At 39.5% G+C, this 19518-nt stretch overlaps 1 protein-coding gene and 1 long non-coding RNA gene across 3 annotated transcripts in view; one reads left to right on the plus strand and one right to left on the minus strand.

Annotated features, from left to right (window-relative positions):
* The window catches only part of UCHL3 (ubiquitin C-terminal hydrolase L3), a 61721-nt gene extending 61061 nt beyond the window's left edge, over positions 1-660 (plus strand). For both annotated transcript variants that reach the window (XM_032277398.1, XM_032277399.1), the window contains one exon: positions 439-660. In XM_032277398.1, coding sequence (XP_032133289.1) covers positions 439-522 — 84 coding nt within the window. In that variant the 3' untranslated portion in view covers positions 523-660. The remainder of the gene's footprint in view (positions 1-438) is intronic.
* The window catches only part of LOC116551298, a 28354-nt gene that overhangs the window by 492 nt on the left and 8344 nt on the right, over positions 1-19518 (minus strand). The window contains exon 2 of the long non-coding RNA XR_004268833.1: positions 11200-11333. This is a non-coding gene — a long non-coding RNA (uncharacterized LOC116551298). The remainder of the gene's footprint in view (positions 1-11199; positions 11334-19518) is intronic.

Below are 19518 nucleotides of genomic sequence, written 5' to 3' on the forward strand. Positions count from 1 at the left end.
TCAACTGAGGTCAGGAGTTTGAGACCGGCCTGACCAATATGGTGAAACTGCGTCTCTACTAAAAATACTGAAATTAGCCGGGTGTGGTAGCATGTGACTGTAGACCCAGCTACGAGGGAGGCTGAGACAGGAGAATTGCTTGAACCCGGGAAGCAGAGGTTGCAGTGAGCTGAGACTGTACCACTGCACTCCAGCCTGGGTGACAGAGCGAAACTCTGTCTCAAAATAAAAGAACACTTACTAAATGTTATACTTTTGTACATGGCAAATGAGGGCACCCAACTATTCACTTCTCTGGTGTTCTTTAATTCTCCTTTGGAAAAGGAAGTTTGCAGTATAAAATTAGTATGAATTAGAAAAATATGAAGTTTATCATTTGTAAACAGGACACTTATACACCGAAAAATCATACTTTTTTTTTGCATTTTTTCTTCATAGGATGCCATAGAAGTTTGCAAGAAGTTTATGGAGCGTGACCCCGATGAACTAAGATTTAACGCGATTGCTCTTTCTGCAGCATAGCTTGTCAATAATGGAAATACCAAATACTGTATTATTTGCAACAAAATTTAGATTTTCTCTGCCATACACTAACTCAAAAATTTTGATATTTTCATTAACTTGATGATTAAACTTTATGTGAATTAAACTTTGACTTAACCTGTGTTTTATGTTATTTTTGTTCCAAGTTAAAGGTGCAATGCTTTCCTCCCCTTTCTTATCAAGAATTTATCTTGTTTGAAAACTAGCAATAGCTTTCTTTTTAGATTTTATAGAAAATTTTGTATGGGATATCAGGCACAATTCCATCTGCATAATATGAATATATGTTATAGATGTTAACATGTTTATTTAGAAAACATTTATTGGCTGGGTGTGGTGGCTCACACCTGTAATCCCAGCACTTTGGGAGGCTGAGGTAGGTGGATCACCTGAGGTCAGGAGTTTGAGATCAGTCTGGCCAACACGGTGAAACCACGTCCCTACTAAAAATAAAAAAATTAGATGGGCATAGTGGCACACCCCTGTAGTCCCAGCTCCTCGGAAGGCTGAGGCAGGAGAATTGCTAGAACCCTGGAGGCGGAGGTTGCATGAGCCGAGATCGCGCCACTGCACTCCAGCCTGGGTGACAGAGTGAGACTCCATCTCAGAAAGAAAACATTTGTTAAGCATTTACTTGTAATGAGATGGATGCTGTTCTGGGTTCAGAAGTTAAAGCATTGAACGCTGTTGACAAATGTAATAGTCATGGAGCTTATGCTGTTGTGAGAGGAAATAAATAACAAACTCATTAAGATAAATACCAACTATGTATTGGTATTTCTATGTGTGGAAAATTAAAGTAGGATTTGTGTTAGGGAGTGACCGAGTAGCTACTTTAGATTTTGTTGTCAGGGAGGCTTCTGTGGGAGGTGACTTTGAACTGGAGATCTGAATTACTAAAAGCCTGTCATATAAAGGTGATGGGGAAGAGCAGAGAAAGTAATTAATGTGGAGTCCCTAAAGTAGGAACGTCTTGCTGTATTGTAGGACCAGGAAGGAGGTTCAATTGGCCAGGGCATAGAAAGTAACAGGGAAAGTAGCAAGAGACGAGGTCAGAAAAAGAGGGGCTTTGTGATACAAGAAAAGGCATTTGGATTCATTGCAAATGTGATGGTAAACCATTGGAGAATTTTAAGCAGGACAGGGACCTGCTTTTTTAAAGGGTCACTTGGACGACTCTATGGATAATATATTGAGGAGGGGAGCAAGAATAGAGGTAGAAAAACTTGTGAGGTGCCCACTGTAGTTGTTCAGTGGGATGATGATGGCTGGGTCTTAAAAGTGGTAGATCAGGCTGGGCGTGGTGGCTCATGCCTGTAATCCCAGCACTTTGGGAGGCCAAGGCAGGTGGATCATGAGGTCAAGAAATTGAAACCATCCTGGCCAACATGGTGAAACCCCCTCTCCACAAAAAAATACAAAAATTAGCTGGGTGTGGTGGTACGCACCTGTAGTCCCAGCTACTTGGGAGGCTGAGGCAGGAGAATTGCTTGAACCTGGGAGGCGGAGGTTGCAGTGAGCCGAGATTGCACCACTGCACTCTAGCCTGGTGACAGAGCAAGACTCTGTCTCAAAAAAAAAAAAAAAAAAAAAAAAAAAAAAAAGTGGTAGATCAGAGGCCAAGTGCAGTGGCTCATGCCTGTAATCCCAACATGTTGAGGTGTGTGGCCAGGAATTCGAGACCAACCTGGGTAACAAAGAGATCCCATCTCTACTAAAATAATAATAATGAAAAAATTAGCTGGACACGGTGGCATGTGCCTGTGGTCCTAGCTAGTCAGGTGGCTGAGGTGGGAAGGATTGCTTGAGCCCAGGAGTTTGAGGCTGCAGTGAGCCATGATTGCACCACTGCACTCCAGACTGGGTGAGGGAGGCAGACCCTGTCTCAAAAATAATGAATACATTTAGATGGTACATGAGTGAATTTTGGGTGTGCTTTGAAGAAGGAAGGGCTTCGGTTGAGTCTTTAAGGATAAGTGGATAGGCAGTGGAAAAGTGAAAGGGCATTTATAGAGCTGGGCCGGAACACAGAGTTGGTGTGGTGACAGTGTTCTGTATTTTCTTGGGAGGGGTGTAGTCTTTACTTGGGTGTAAAAATTTATAAAAACTCATTGAATTGTATATTAAAAATCTGTACTTCACTGTATATGCATTTTACCTTAAGGGGAGGTAGTAAGGGTTACTTGGAATATGCATTTATCATAACTGAATTGTACATTTGAAGTCTGTACTGTACATACATTTTATCTTAAACCAGGGTTGTGTTGAAATGAGCATAGTAGTTAGGAGAAAAACCAGACAGGTCCAAAATGAAGTTTTTGATTAGTAATTGAATATAGATGTTTACGCACAATTCACTGAGTTAAGAGAGTAGTAAGGCATGGCTTTCAGAATCAATTAAATCTTTGTTACTCAAGTGTGTTTGCATCAGTACTACCTGGGAGCTTGCTAGAAATGAGAAATTCCAGACCTCATCCGCAAAACTTGCATTTTTAACAAGATCCCTGCTTATTCATGAGCAATACATTAAGTTTCAGAAGCACTAGATTAGAAAAAATAGACTATAACAAGGAAAATAACTTGGGAAAATATTTAAGCTTACCATTATTCTATGGTTGAAAGGGAATGGGTGAAATGTTGGCAATAGGGATGAAAAAATAATCTGAAACAATTTGATAGACTGTATATGCAGATGATGCTTACCACACCAGTGATAACCAGGTGTTCTATTCCTGTTACATTGTTTATCTTCTGTGTGTTATCTTAAATATTTTAAATATTCCTAAGCAGTTTTCTTCCTGTTGCCTTGCTGGATTTCTCTTAATCATATGATTTCTTAATAGATCCTAAATTAGTGGCACATTACCTAGAATTTACATAGTTTCTCAAAATATGCTATAAGGAACACTAACTTTGCAGAACTCTTAATGGGTAAGAAAGATTATGAAGTTAAGTATCTTGAAAATACTGGGTTAAACAATTTTTTTGAAAGTTACAGGTATATTTGGAGGGGGGCAATTATAGAATGCCTCAGTTTTTTCAAAAAATATTCCATGTATTATGAACAACATTTTCTAAGCATTTTATGGAGCAGTGCTTAGAGCTAGCATTCTTTGGCACGCAGTTTAAGGTGGTAGTTCCTGGAACAGACAGCTTGAAAACATTTTTCCTTCTCTCTTCTTAGGTTATGTGTAAACTTTTAGTTCTCCTCAACTGTATTCCCTACAATACTTTGCTTAGTCCCTTTCTTAAAATTGGGCACTTGTAGAAAAGATTAATAGTTTACTTTGTGTGAAAACTCATGGAGACACTCAGTTTGATCAAGTCGTGGGTTATTTCTGTATACTGCTGTTAGTGACCATGATAGCAGAGAAAATATAACTAAAATGAGAGCTAAAACTAAATGTTTTTGCTTGGTGGACTTTTGGGAACATCATCTTTCACTGGGTATAATGGTTTGCTTTAAATTATTGAAACAGATGAGCTTTTATGAGCCCCATAATACTTAACCCAAATATTTTCAGTGTTCATTTGTGAGTAAAGCAGAAGTTATCTGTATTCCATGGCAAATCAAAGTTTAAGCTGTCTTAAATGAAATTATCTTTGATTCCTTATAAAAATGTTTAAATGAATCTGATTTAAATTTGTTTTATTCCGTCTCTGATTTGTGTGCAAGCTTTATTTGGTAATCTTTATCACTGGGCTGTGTATAACATACAACCTGCTTATTTAATGAAAATAATATAGCTTAAGAGATATTTTTAGCTATTAACATTTGTTTACTACTATAGCTTTCAAAAGAAGTGTCTATAGGCTTATGATTCCTCTATTGGTGCTCCTAAGAATTGCAAAGAGGCATATTTTCATCACTTTTTAAAAACTTTCCTATTCATAGAAATTTATTTCTTTTAGATAAATCTTATGTTGGTATATATATATATACTCGTATACATGTATCTACATATATATATGTGCGTGTGTATGTATATATATATATATATATATATGTTCACAGATTCACACAAACAAAAGGTAAATAACCTTGGTCTAAATCCTCTGTTTTATTTAAATCCATGGCTGAAGTTAAGTAAAACCACTTTGAAAAGTGTGTAACCAGTTGGGTATGGTAGCTCACGCCTGTAGTCCCAGCATGCCTGTAGTCCCAGCACTTTGGGAAGCAGAGGTGGGCAGATTGCTTGAGCCCAGGAGTTCAAGACCAGCCTGGGCAACATGGTGAGACCTCATCTCGACTAAACATACAAAAATTATCTGAGTGTGGTGGTGTACACCTGTGGTCCCAGCTACTTGAGAGATTGGGGTGGAAGGATTGCTTGAACCTGGGAAGTAAAGGCTGCTGTGAGCCAAGATCACGTCACTGCACTTCAGCCCCAGTGACAGTGAGACCCTGTCTTTAAAGCATTATATAAGGCTTTAAGAACGGATTTAGAGGGATTTATATACACATGCAGAAAGTTTAATAGTTAATGTTACCAGATTCCCTGGTAAGATCTTAAAATGAGCTTGCTCTCTCAGCAACATTGCTACTAAAAACCAAGTGTGGAATATATTCTTTTCAGATGGCAGCAAAAATATTTTCTCATTTCCTTTGCTTCTGTTGATTTTCAGAACTTTTAGCTCCTCAACGTACATGACTATTGTGATGTAGAAGATTCCACATCATGAAGGGCATTAATTTTCTTGTACCACTGGTGCCAGTTGATCCGACCAACCTTACATGTTTTCCTTTTGAATAAAAGTTGTTCTAAGTCTTTCTCTTGACTTCTTTGTTTAGGACAGTGGTTCTGAACCTGTCTGTTGCTTCTACCTACTTGATAGGTGAGGATTATCAATACGACATTTTCCCACAGGTCGCAACTAGATATTATATAGGAGGTTATAAAGACAATAAAAGGCTGTATATTATGAGCAATTATTAATTGTCTAATTGATAAGGAAACCCCTGGTTTAGGGACACTAAATGTATATGACCTATACTGAAAACTATTTTGCAACATTAATTTAAAATTGCTTAGAAATATATAATGTAGCTCATAATCCACAAGGTAGATATGAATATAACCTGAATTATTTAAAATAAAAATCAGCTAAGTGATGTGAATGGCATAATTTAATTGTTTTGTTCGGAACTGTGCTCTTTTTCAACACGTAAACATGGTTGATATTCAAATAAATAAGTTATGTTTAATATTGTGTCCTTTAAGAGCTAAAGGATCTCTGTGTCCTGCACATGTTTTATGACTACAAGATAAAAACAAATTGCTTGAGGTGTTATTTGTATCTTAAACATGAAAAACTTGAAGCACATGCAAAGGTTGTAAATTAGACTGTTCTTTAAAAATGCAGTAAAACCTGTCTGATGGAAAGTTGGATTGCTTACTGAGAGTTTACCTGTGGGAGAAGGTGAAAAAAAAATTGCATCTGAATTTTCCTGTGTGGCTAAGTCAAGAAAGTACTTTTCAAGAGGGGCATTTTCTTTATTCTCCCTGAATACTAAGGATTTGAAACCAGAAGTCTCTCCCTTCTTCCACCACTACAGAAATATTTACGTTAGATACCAGTGTGCAGGGAATGTATAACAGGGAATGTTACTCTGTGCGTATTTTTCACCCTCACGACCAAAACATCATATTTCATAGTCTGGGTATGACTTAAAAGATGCATTCTTCTGAAGAACTGATTTTAAAACAAAATGCAAATACCTTAAATATTTTTATATTAATATGATAAAGACATTTGTTCTTACAACTACATTCCAGTACTATAATCAGGTACTTTGAAGTATTCAAGATAAGAGCACAAAAGTACTGATTTTAAGAACTTTAGAAAATATGGCTTATGGGCAATATAAACTTGAAGAATATCTAAAGCAGACTATGGTTTTAATCTTGCTTTTCCCATTTTTGGAAGAGTAAAGCATGTAGGTCAGTTGCTACAAGTATTCGAGTGAAGACTTTTTAGGTTTGGAAGGACTAGGAGCCATCTTCTGTTTTTTGTTTTTCTATTTTAACTGTGCATGAAGTACTAACTGCAAGTGACTTTTTTTTTTTTTACCTTTAACTTTTTGTTTTTATGGGTACAAAATAGGTGTATGTATTTATGGGGTACGTGAGATACTTTGATACAGGCATCCAACTTGCAGTCATTACATGGGGGTAAATGGGGTGTCTGTCACCTGAAGCACCCCGGCCATATCACGGGCGCGATATGGCAAGTAATATCACCCCGGCCGCCCCTGGATATTATGAAGCATATTGGGGGGGCTCACCTCCTCCCCTCCCCCGCAAGCATTATGGCGAGTAATATCATCCTGTCAGCTCCTGGAGAGTAGGAACCATGATGCGGGGTTTTGTGCCTGAATATTAAGAACCATATGGCGGCGGGGGGTGGGGGTGCCCACACCCCCCCCGTATGGAGAGTAATATCACTCTAGCCCCCCTGGTTACTAGCCATATGGCAGGGGGGTGCCCACACCCCATCCCGCCATATGGCGAGTAACATCACCCCCCCCCGCCCCCGGATATTAGAACCATATGGCAGGGGGTTCCCTCACGGGCTACTTTGGATATTTGGAGTAATATGATACTAGGAACAATATCATAGGGAGAATATAATGTTTTTCTGTTTCTTTTTTGATATTAGGCACCGTGACACTAGCTGGAGTCCCACTTCTGCGATATTGACAAAAATATCTTCCTTGCCCTTCTTGATATTAGAATTGAAATCAGAAGGGGGTTACACCCCATGCAATATTTTATTTAATATAATTTTTTTTCTTGTGGATATTAGTAACAATATCATAGAGTGGTGAACACCTCTTACCACATTGAGAGTAATATTCTGTTTTTTTCTGGATATTATGAACAATATCACAAGAGGGTTTTCATTCCCTGCGATATTAGGAGTAATATCATCCTTTACCCCGCATATCAGGGACAGTATCCTCGGGGGCTCTACATCTTTTTCAATATTGGGAGTGATAACGGACTCTCTTTGTCTGGATATTAGGAACAATATCACAGTCAGAGTGTAGGACTCCTTCAATATTCAAAGTAATATGATACTCTGTTCACCTTGATATTCAGAATAATATCACGTGGGGTGTGTACCATCTTTGCAATTTTGGGAGTGATATCATTCTCTTTCTCTGTGGATAGTTGGAACTATATTACAGGGACAGGTGTACACCTTCTATGCTTTTGGGAGTAATGTCCTTTCCACTGGATATGAGGAACAGTATCACAAGGGGTCTTCACACTCTGCGATACTGGAAGTAATATTATCCACACTTCATCTGTATTGAATGACTAATGCCACAGGAGGGGTGTACACCCTCTGCGATTTTGGGAGTAATAGCATTTTCTCTTCCCCTGGATATTAGGAACAATATCACTGGGGGGTGTACAATCCCTTTGATATTGAAAGTAACCTCCTCTTCTTCCCCAAATATTAGGAACAACATCACGGGGGATGTACTCCCTCTGCTGTATTGACGGTCATATCATTGCTGCCCTTCTGGTAAATATTAGAAACAATATCATAATGGGTATGTACACCCCCTGCCATAGTGGGAGTAATATCATCCTCTCCTCTTCTGTATATTAGTGACAATATCACAGGCGGGGTTTACACCCCCCTGCAATATTTGGATTAATATCATTCTCTTTCCCCCGGCTATTAGAAACAATATCATAAGGAGGTGTACATTTTCTTTGATATTGAAAGTAGTATCATCCTCTTCCTCCTGGATATTAGGAACAATATCACGGGGGGGTGTACACCCTTCTCGATATTGACAGCAATATTCTCTGTATCCTTGGATATTCCTAACAATATTACAAAAGGAGTGTTCACCCCGTGTGATATTAAGAGTAATATTATCCTCTTTCCTTCTAGATATTAGGAGCAATATCACGGGGGCGGTGTACACCACATACAATATTGGGAGTAACATCACCTTCTTTTCCCCTGGATATTAGGAAGGATATATCATTCTGCGAGAACAGGAGATTAGGAACAATATACACCTTCTTCCCGACCAGGAGTAATGTCATTTTCTCCCATCCCTGAATATAAGAAACAGTATCACTGGGGGTTGTGTACAGCCTCTGCAATATCAGGAGTAACATCATCTTCCCTACCTTAGGATGTTAGAAACAATATCACGGGGGATGTGTACACGCCCTTTGATATTGACAGTAACATCATCATCTCCCCCTGGATATTAGAAGCAATATAAAGAGGGGGGTGTACACCTGGTGTGATACTGGGAGTAATATCATCCTATCACCCGCTGGAGATTAAAAACAAACACTGGGGAGATGTACACCGACTGCGATATTAGGAGTAATATCATTCTCTCCACCACTGGATATTAGGAACAATATCACGGGGGGGGGGTACACGCTGTGTGATATTGGGAGTAATCTCACCCCCACTTCCGAATATTAGAAACAATATCAGAGTAAGGGTGTACATCTCCAGCAATATTAGGAGTAATATCATTTTCTCCCCCCACCCCTGTATTAGAAACAATATCACAGATGGGGTGTACACCCTCTGTGATATCAGGAGTAATATTTTCTCCCTTCCTGGATATTAGGGGAGGTTTATACCCCCTGCGATATTTGTCAGTTTCTTTTGAGTTTCCTTGAGATGGCTATTTTGAATTCTCTATCTGAAAGGTCACATATCTCTGTCCTTCCAGGATTGGTCCCTGATGCCTTAGTTAGTTTGTTTAGTGAAGTCATGTTTTTCTGGATTCTCTTGATGCTTGTGGATGTTCACTGGTGTCTGAGGATTGAAGAGTTAAGTATTCATTGTAGTCTTCACAGTCTGTGCTTGCTTTCACCCACCTTTCTTGGAAAGGCTTTCCAGGTATTTGAAGGGACTTGGGTGATGTCATCTAAGTGTTTGGTCACTGCAACCATATCTGCATTAACCTAGTAACATGGTGGTTCTTGCAGACTCAGAGAGGTAACACCTTGGTGGTCTTGAATAAGATCTGGAAGAATTCTCTAGATTACTGGGCAGAGACTCTTGTTCTCTTTCCTTACTCTCTCCCAAACAAATGGCCTTCCCCTGCCTCTCCGTTTTGAGCTGCCTGGAGCTGGGAGACGGGTAACACAAGAACGCCTGTGGTACCACCACTGGGATTATGCTAGGTCAGAGCTGAAACCCATACAGCACTGGGTCTTGCTCAAGGCCTGGTGTAACCACTACCTGGCTACCACCTATGTTTGCTCAAGGCCCTAGGACTCTACAATCAACAGGTGGCAAAGCCAACCAGGCTTGTGTACTTCCCTTCATGGTAGTGAGTGCCCCTGGGCAATGGGTCAGTCCAGAGATGCCATTTGGGAACCAGGGCATGGAGTTGGAAATCTTAAAATCTCCCTGGTGCTTAATTCAGCTGTGGCTGAGCTGACATCCAAACCCCAAGACAAAGTTCTTCCCACACTTTCCTCCTCTTTCCATAATCAGAGGAGTCTGCCTCTGTGGCCACCACCACCCCAGGCCTATAGTGAGTACTGCCTGGCTACCACTGGTGTTCACTGAAGCCCCAGGGTGTCTCCAATCAGCTTGTAGTTGATTGATTGCTGCCAGGCCTGGGACTTACCCTTCAGGGAAGCATGGAAATGGGCTCCTCTGTGGCCCAGGTCAGGTCCAGAAATGCTATCCAAGAGCTAAGGCCTAGAATCAGGGAACTCAAGAGCCCTCTTGGTGCTCTGCCCCACTATGGTTGAGCTGGTACCTAAACTACCCCTTTCACTCTTCCCTCCGTGTTTCTGAAGTAGGAGTCTCCCCTCAACACCAGAATGGCAGGGAGTGTGCTGGGTCACTCCTGAAGCCAGCACATCTCAGAGTCTCACTCAAAGCCCATAGTATGTATTACCTGTCTGCTGCTGATGATTATTCAAGGCCCAAAGGCTTTTTAGTTAGCAGGTGATGAATTCTTCCAGGGTCTTTCCTTTCAAGGCAACAGTGTCCTTTCTGGCCCAGCATGTGTCTAGGAATGTCATCTGGGAGCTAGCTTCTTGCCCGGGGGCCTCATGACTCTGCCTGGTGCACTATCCTACTGTGGCTGAGCTGGTTTGCAAGTTGTAAGACAAAGTCCTCTACTCTTCCCTTTCCTCTCCTCAAGTGGAAAGAAGGAGTCTTTTTCAGACCTGTGAGCTATGCTCCCTGGAGGAGGGGTGGTGCAAACCCTCCTTTGGCTGCCCTGGTTGATGTTCCCCACTAGGGTCATGTGCCCCTCAAGTCCAGACTTTGTTGCCTAGATTGCCTCTCAAGTTTATTTAGAATTCCAGAACAGTTTAGCCTGCAAGTGGCAAGGCTTGCCAGAACTCAAGTTCCAGCCACCGGGATGGATGATTTCACTCTAGCTAGGGCTGGTCTAAATGCTCCCTCTGTGGGCATTGGCTGAGTTCTGCAAATGTTGCTTTCCACTGTGACAGGGCAGCATGCAGTTTCAATGCAAAGTCCCATAATCCCTGTACTCTCCCTCCCCCAATCACACAGATTCACTGCTGCTGGGGAATAGGGGAAGGATGGTGTCAGCAATTCATGACTGTTTTTCCTACCCTCTTCAGTGCCTCTTTCAGTGATTTTAAGTTAAAGCAATGTACTGTAATTGCTCACCTGATTTTTGGTCCTTATGAAGGTGCCTTTATGAGTAGTTAGTTCTTAAATTTGATGTTCCTGTTGGGAGGATGGTTGGTGGAGGCTTTTAATTTGGCCATCTTCTCCTGATCTCTTGAAAGTGACTTCTATAGCTAAATTAACCAAATATAGGAGAGAAAATGTTGAAAGCAACTTATTCACATGTATTATATAGTCTAGAGCTGACACCTATGTAGATACTGGGGATTTATTGAGTGTATCCGACCATTCTTGCATTGCTCTAAAGAAACACCTGAGACTGGGCGATTTGTAAGGGAAACAAGTTTAATTGGCTAATGGTTCTGCAGGTTCTACAGCTTCTGCAGCCTCTGTAGTAGTGCTTAGAGGGTTCTAGGGAGGCCTCGGGAAGCTTACAATCATGGCAAAAGGTGAAGAGGAAGCAGGCACCTCAAACGGTGAAAGCAGGAGCAAGGGAGAGAGTGAGGGGCAGTACTACACAATTTTAAACAACCCGATCTTGCAACAATTCACACTATTGGTGCAAGGACAGCCCCAAGAGGATGGTGCTAAGCCATTCATGAGGAATGTTCCCATGATGCAAACATCTCTTGCCAGGCTCCACCTCCAATGTTGGAAATCACATTTCAACATGAGATTTGGGCAGGGACAAATATCCAAACTATATCGTTGAGCAACCAACAAGGTTTTAATATGAAATCCAGTTGTTCTCAAACTTTTTAACATCAGGAGCCCCTTATAATCTAAAAATTACTGAGGAGCCTAGAGAGTTATGGATCTCTATCTCTTAGAAATTAAAATAAATTAATTAGCTGGGCATGGTGGCAGGTGCCTGTAATCCCAACTACTAGGGAGGCCAAGGCAGGATAACCACTTGAACCCAGGAGGTGGGAGTTGTTGTGAGCGGAGATTGCACCATTGCACTCCAGCCTGGGTAATGAGAGCAAAGCTCTGTCTTAAGAAAAGAAAAAATTAAAATTAATTTTAGGAATATTTTTTCATTTAAAACTAAGAACAAGCCTATTACATGTTAACATAAATGACATTTTTATAAAAATATTTTCTTAATAAAGTTAGTGAGAAGAGTGGCACTGTTGTATTTTTGCAAAATCTCTTCAATATCTGACTTAAGCAGGACAGCTGTGTTCTCCTATTGCTAATAAAGAGTGCTTCCCAGAATTGACAATTCAAGAAATCAGTGGTGATCTATGTCAAAATGATTTTGGGGATAGTAATTTGAGGACAAGGACTGTGTCTTTTGTATACCATTTTATCCTTAGAGTCTAATACAGTGCTTAGCACATACTAATGGCCAGATATTTGGTAGGTGACTAAACTATACTGCAGTGTGTTGAGAAATGAACAGAAAATGTGGATTCAGAAAGTATAGAAGCTTCCTTCATGACACTTGGTTGAGAAAAGAAGAGAAAGGGGGAAATAGGGGTGCAGAATCAGCAGAGGACTTTTTAAAAGAATGTTTTCATGTGAGGAAAAGAAACCAATAGAGAGAAATTAAGAAAATGGAAAGAAGTGGAATAATGAGGAACCTAGGGTGGGGTAGGGTAGCAGGGCATTTCAAACTTTAACGAGCATATGAGTCTAGATCCTATTAAAACGCAAATTCCCATTCAGCTGGTGGGTGAGGCCTGAGATTGTGCATTTCTAACAAGCACTCAGATAATCTTAAGGCTGTTGGCCCCAAGGTCATACTTCGAGTAGTGATTTTCTAGAACCCAGTTGGGGAAGTGCCCTTGCACAGGAGAAATACACACCTTTTGCACTGCATTTGGAGAGTCTATCAGATGTAACTTTTTAAAAGAGAAAAATAATTTTCCTAATATCCAATTGATACCCTTTCCCACTAAGTGGCTGCATTAGGAAAAGTGCTTCACTTTGAAACTTCTGGTCCTGGTAATATGGAATTTCAGTGTTCTCACAGTGCTTGATTGAGAATATGATATTGAGATCATGGCACAAAATATAGTGGCTGTACAAAAAAAAAAGACATTAGGATCTCAAACAATTACGTAAAAGCCATTGCTTCATGAGCAGAGCTCGAACTTTGATGTGAGACCTGGTTTTATTCTTGGCGCTTACCCTGAGTGCTTTTGGGCAAGTTAATACCTTAAGCAAGGATATTCTCCTGTAGAATTTATATGAGAATTATAAATGAAGTACATAAAGTCCAGCAGTCACAAATGGTATCTATTATCATTACCATCATCCTAAGATTGCAATAAGCTATGTTGAAAGGTTGTTGCATAAATCATCAGATTCACCTAATTTTCAAAAAAAATTTAAATAAGGAGATGGAATGAATAAATTGTACTTTGTTTCCATGCACAGGGGAACTGTGCATATTTCTCCTGTGACTCGGAAATGGTTTAACTTTTAAAAATCCCAAAATAGCTGAAGTTAGCAGACATGCAATTTAGCAAGGATGACTGGAATTTTGATCTTTCCTGTAATAATACTATACCCAAGCACACTGCTCATTAGGAAAACATTTTCATCTGAATCTTTTACTCTTGGGGGCAAAGAATGCTATTTTTCTTTTTGATAACTATGTTTATAAAATTTAAATCACCCTGAGCAATTATTTCAACATCTCAAGTTATTATTACCACTCATGTTTCATTTATAGCTATTTGAATTTTGATGAATTTCAATATGGTGCTAGAGTGAGAGTATACGTTCAAGTAAGTTCAATATATAGGTATGGTGTAAAGCTATTTTAATTTCTTATTACAACGGCTATGAAGAAAATTCGAATCTGCCACATTTTCACATTTTACAGTTGGATGTCCTCTTCCAGAGAACAAAGCTTAGAGCTCTGGAAATTTGAGGCAACTGGTATGTGCTCATGTCTGCATCTGTGTGGGTGGGCGGTGTCTCAGGGACAGAGTCTGAAGCAAAAAAAAAAAAAAGGTAATAACAGTTCCTTGGATACTTTTACATTACTACTTTGAAAGAACTAAGGCAGAGCATCTCCATTTGGCTTTTCTTTGGGAACACATGTAGGTGGAAAAGAGGAGGTCAGTAGGAAGGCAAGAAGTAAATACGGCAACTGATATAAAATTAAGTCAACTTTGTAGTCTCTCCCCAGGCATTTTCTTGTTGTTGTTGTTGTTTTCACTTTTTCCATTTAAAATTGTTGTGGGTACTTTGTAGGTTCATATGCATATGGGGTACATGAGATACCTTGATACAGACATGGAATGTGTAGTAACCACATTATGGAGAATGGGGTATCCATCCCCTCCCAGGAATTTTCAACCTCAACTTTTATTGTCAGTAACCACAAGACTGGAAATTTGTAACTCCCTGTCATCAATTTTGTAATCATTGTTGATTCCTTGCACTGATAGAATATGCCTTGGCAGGAGAAAATATTGTCACAGCATAAGACACACTGTAGTTTCTAAGGCGCTTTTACATGCAACATGATAAGTGCATGCAGAAACATCGACTGAGCTGCTACTCAAAGCCACATTAGGTTTGTGTGTCCAGTATTATCAAGTCCTGCTGGAATTTGCTTTGAAAATTTTTTTTACTTATTCTTTTTCTCAATCTTGTAATTGTCCATAAGTACTACCTGCATAATTAAAATGTTTCTACTCTGATGATGTCTTTAAGTACTTTAAGAATTATAAGTTTAGAGCACCTTTCAAGGGATCAAACCAGGAATGGATGCTTAGGGCGAGGTGTCACATTGATTTACGACCACTCTCCTAACCTCACATTAGATATATTCAGTGCACCTGGCAGTAAACGTAGAGCACACTAAAGGGTTTTGATTTTCAATAATTTTTTATTCATAAGATTTTATTATGTTTTATTGTGTTGGCTGAATATATCAGGATACCAACTGAAAGCAGATCTTAAATTTAATAACTCCTGCTTTTTTGGTTTAGTATTCAATAAGCTTCTCTTAGACCACTAGGACTTAATGAACAAAATACCTCTTTGGCAAAGAATTTTGCAAGCACAAAATGTTACTATAAAATTATTTTGTTGAAACTAAAATGAAAGATTAGTTTTGATGTTGCAGTTATTTTAAAAATGATAATTCTTGCAAACCACTAGAAAAGCAAAAATAATTTTAAGTGTCTCTAAAATTTAAATTAAACTTAAAATATTGTTAGTATTTTCTTGTGTTTGACTCTTTTGGGGACCAGCATTTATTTATTTTGGCATCTCTAGTAAACAGTATTATGCTTTGGAAGCTCAGTAAAATATTTGTTGTTGCTCAATAAATAATTGGTGATTACTTTTCATTTATTTCTGTATTTTTTTTAACTTTCCTAGTCATTACTTTTTACACAGATATAATTTTGAGGATTGAACAAATTCGGGAAGGACTATTCTCATTAAGGTAATATTTTTCTGTATTTTCTAAGGCAGAATCAGAAAGGCCAAAGCATTTTTTTTTTTTTTTTTTTTGATATAGGGTCTTGATCTGTTGCCCAGGGTGGAGTGCGGTGGTGCAATCTAGGCTCACTGCAACCTCTGCCTCCTACGTTCAAGCGATTCTCATGTCTCAGCCTCCAGAGTAGCTGGGGTTACAGGTGTATGCCACAATGCCAGGCAAATCTTTGTACTTTAGTAGAGATGAGGTTTCTCCATGTCAGCCAGGCTGCTTTGGAACTCATGACCTCAAGTGATCCGCCTGCCTTGGCTTTCCAAAGTGCTGGGATTATAGGCATGAACTACTGTGCCCAACCAAGCATTAAAAAAAGAATTAAACTGGTAATTTATTTTAGGTATCATCAAGTAAAAAATTTCTTTCAAAACAATGAAAACTTTGCTTACTGAAATTTGCCGATTTAGATTTGTTTTTAGGAATGTTATAGGGAGATAAAAATTACTGAAAATCTAACTGTGGTGTAACTAGGAATGAAACTTTGGAAGGTGAAATGATGGGTAATGCCGTTTCTCCCAGCCTGTTCTACTAGTGGGAGAATACAGTCAATTTGTAACACATAATAAACAGGTGTTTTTTTTTGATATTCCTAACTATTTAACCTTTTGGAGTTACATCTCCTTTAATTTTCAAATAGAATGCTTTGAATGACCATCCCAGTCTTCCTCCAGTATCTCATGGATTATCCAGGGTGTACATATCTCCAGCCATCTCTCATTCAATGGTTTGCTTCTGCTGACTTGTCAATTTCTGTTTCAGTCTCCTCATCTATGACAGACAGTGATCCTTTCCGGGGAGCACTTTGCCTCTGGTTGGGCGTTGGCATATCTTCCAAGGTGCCATAAGGTAGAGCTATGTCTCCACCTTGACTGAAGGTTTCCACACTTCAGGAGAAACTTAGATTACAGCAATCCCACCACTACTATAAACCTGTATTTTGAATATAACTATTTCCAAAATCTAAGGCAAAAATATTCAATCCTTTGCAGCTTTATCTAGCTTCCTAGCATCTCTGCTCTATGCCAAGATCCACCTGCTCTCATTTGTAGGAGATAGCACCTTTCATAAATGTTTCATAGGGCCAATTTCCTGTACTTTAAGAATATTTTACTCACTACCTGAAGGACTTGGTTTCACTTTGGAACTTACTAGAACTTCATGTTCAGGGAAACCCCACCTGTTATTAGTCTGTTTTCATGCTGCTGATAAATACATACTGAAGACTGGGCTATTTACAAAAGAAAGGGGATTAATGGACTTAGAGTGCCACGTGGCTGGGAGGCCTCACAATCATGGTGGAAGGTGAAAGGTGCATCTCACATGGTATCAGACAAGAGAAGAGAACCTGTACAGGGAAACTCCTATTTTTAAAACTATCAGATCTCGTGAGACTTACTCACTATTACGAGAACAGCATGAGAAAGACCCGCTCCCATGATTCAATTACCTCCCACCAGGTTCCTCCCACGACACATGGAAATCGTAGGAGGTACAATTTAAGATGAGATTTGGGTGGGGACACAGCCAAACCATATCAACACCCTTAGACACAAGGATCCACACAGGATTACATATTCTAGAATCTGAGTTGTAGACGTGGTGGGAACAGTGGTGAATATATATAGCACAAAAATATAGGATGGTGGTCAGTGTGAGAAATGCTGCCTGTGTTGAGGTTTCTCAGCCAGTAGGAAGTAACCATGGCCTTTTTTATTCTTCCTGATTTCTTTTGGTCTTCTCTGAGTGCCTTTTGAATAAAACACATTCACACAAGATCTCCCAAGGTCAAACAGTTATTCTCAAGGATTGGACAGTCTGAACACATATTAAGGGACAGAGATATTTCTCTAAGGAAACTATGTCTAGCAAATAACTTCTCTTTTCCACAATAAATAGCCTTTTGTATTTATGTAGCATTATTTCAGGCATTTCTTCTCATATTCTTCTGATTATCTAGACCATGCCCAGAGACCTATCTCCATAGAAGTCAAATAGAGACTGTGACTGCACTTCCTTAAATAACAGAAGTTGATAGCCCTTTAACCATGTGAAGGTCCAGCAGTATGTGTGTGTGTGTGTGTGTGTGTGTGTGTGTGTGTGTGTGTGTGTGTTTGATTCATATTAAAGTCTTAGGCAAGGCTTCCTCTCCAGTTGATTTTCTCAATAAGCACAAACGAAGCTGTAGATAGATGTCTTCTCCCTTTGTCTAGAGAAAGCCCTAGGGTTATGGATTTGTTTTTTCATAATTTCAGTTACATGAGATTGAAGTAGTTTGGCCTCACTGTTCTATTTCTGTCCATAGGGGCCAAAGAGTTTTATAATAGAGTAATGGATAAAACATTCCTAGTCCAAGAGCTTGTGGGAGACTTTCATGGTTTACCTTAGAGATCATCTGGTGTTGTTCATGATCCCTATGAGAATTCTAAACTTATCTTCATGTTCAGGGAAACTCCATTACCTTGTTTCATAGAGAATCTTCTGATGGAGCTGGCTCCAAGACTTCCTTTTTCTCTCATGATTATTTTCAACTCTTGAGGGAGTACCAGATCTGTCTTGGTACACACAAGGTTTCATGACCATGCTGAAGCTCTGAAGACCAGCCAAAAACTTCATTTCATAGCTTTTTGTAAGGTTTCTTCACACTGTGTAGAGGTGAGGGTGAGATTTGCTTAAGATTGCTGTGCTCTTACAAGGGAGGCCCAGATTAACAATAATGGTAAACCTAGGAATACAACTTGGGTCTCTTGTATCCAGGCCAGTCAGTCCTGTAGTCTTTAATCCTTTCCTTAAAAACATTTTTGAAAATTTTATTATGATAAACATTAGATCTACTGTATTAGTCTGTTTTCATGCTGCTGATAAAGACACACCTGAGACTGGGAAGAAAAAGAGGTTTAATTGGACTTACAGTTCCACATGGCTGGGGAGGCCTCAGAATCATGGTGGGAGATGAAAGGCACTTCTTACATGGTGGCAGCAAGAGAAAATGAGGAAGAACAAAAGCAGAACCCCCTGATAAACCCATCAGATCTCGTGAGACTTATTCACTATGATGAGAATAGCCTGGGAAAGACTTGCCCCCATGAATCATTTAAATCCCTGTGGGTCCCTCCCAGAACACATGTCAATTCTGGGAGATACAATTCAAGTTGAGATTTGGGTGGGGACACAGCCAAACCATACCATCTACCCTCTAAACATATATATATATATATATATATGTATTTTAATTTTTTTGAGACAGGGTCTCACTCTGTCACCCAGACTGGAGTGCAATGACACAATCTCAGCTCACTGTGACATCCACTTCCTGGGCTCCAGCCATCCTCTCACCTCAGCCTCCCAAGTAGCTTGGACCACAGTTGCATGTCCCCACACCCGGCTAATTTTGATATTTTCTATAGAGACCAAGTTTCGCCATGTTGCTCAGGCTGGTCTTGAACTCCTGGGCTCAAGCAATCTGCCCACCTCAACTTCTCAAAGTGTTGGGATTACAGGCGTGAGCCAGTGTACTCGGCCAATATATTTTCAAGTGTACGATACATTATTGTTGACCATGGATACTATTCTTTCCTTTTTGAAGCTAAAATATTACTGGTATCCACTTAGTAGTCATAGAATACAGGGAAAAAGGGGGTTATTATAAAAATAGGAGTTTAAACCTTTATAGGAAGTATAAATTTCCTATAATATATGGCTTCTTTCCTCTCTGAGTCCAATTTCAGAATGTAAACAAGAATTGCAATTACAATTCTAAAGAACAGGTGGTCTCCAACTTACAATTTTTAATCTTTACGATGATGCAAAAGAGATACACATTTAGCCAAAACCATACTTAAGAGTATCCATACTGTCAGTCTTTCACTTTCAGTACAGTAGTCAATAAATTACATAAG

The sequence above is a fragment of the Sapajus apella genome, unplaced genomic scaffold (assembly GCF_009761245.1).
Source record: "Sapajus apella isolate SASKATOON/1434 unplaced genomic scaffold, GSC_monkey_1.0 scaffold9, whole genome shotgun sequence".
NCBI lineage: Eukaryota > Metazoa > Chordata > Mammalia > Primates > Cebidae > Sapajus > Sapajus apella.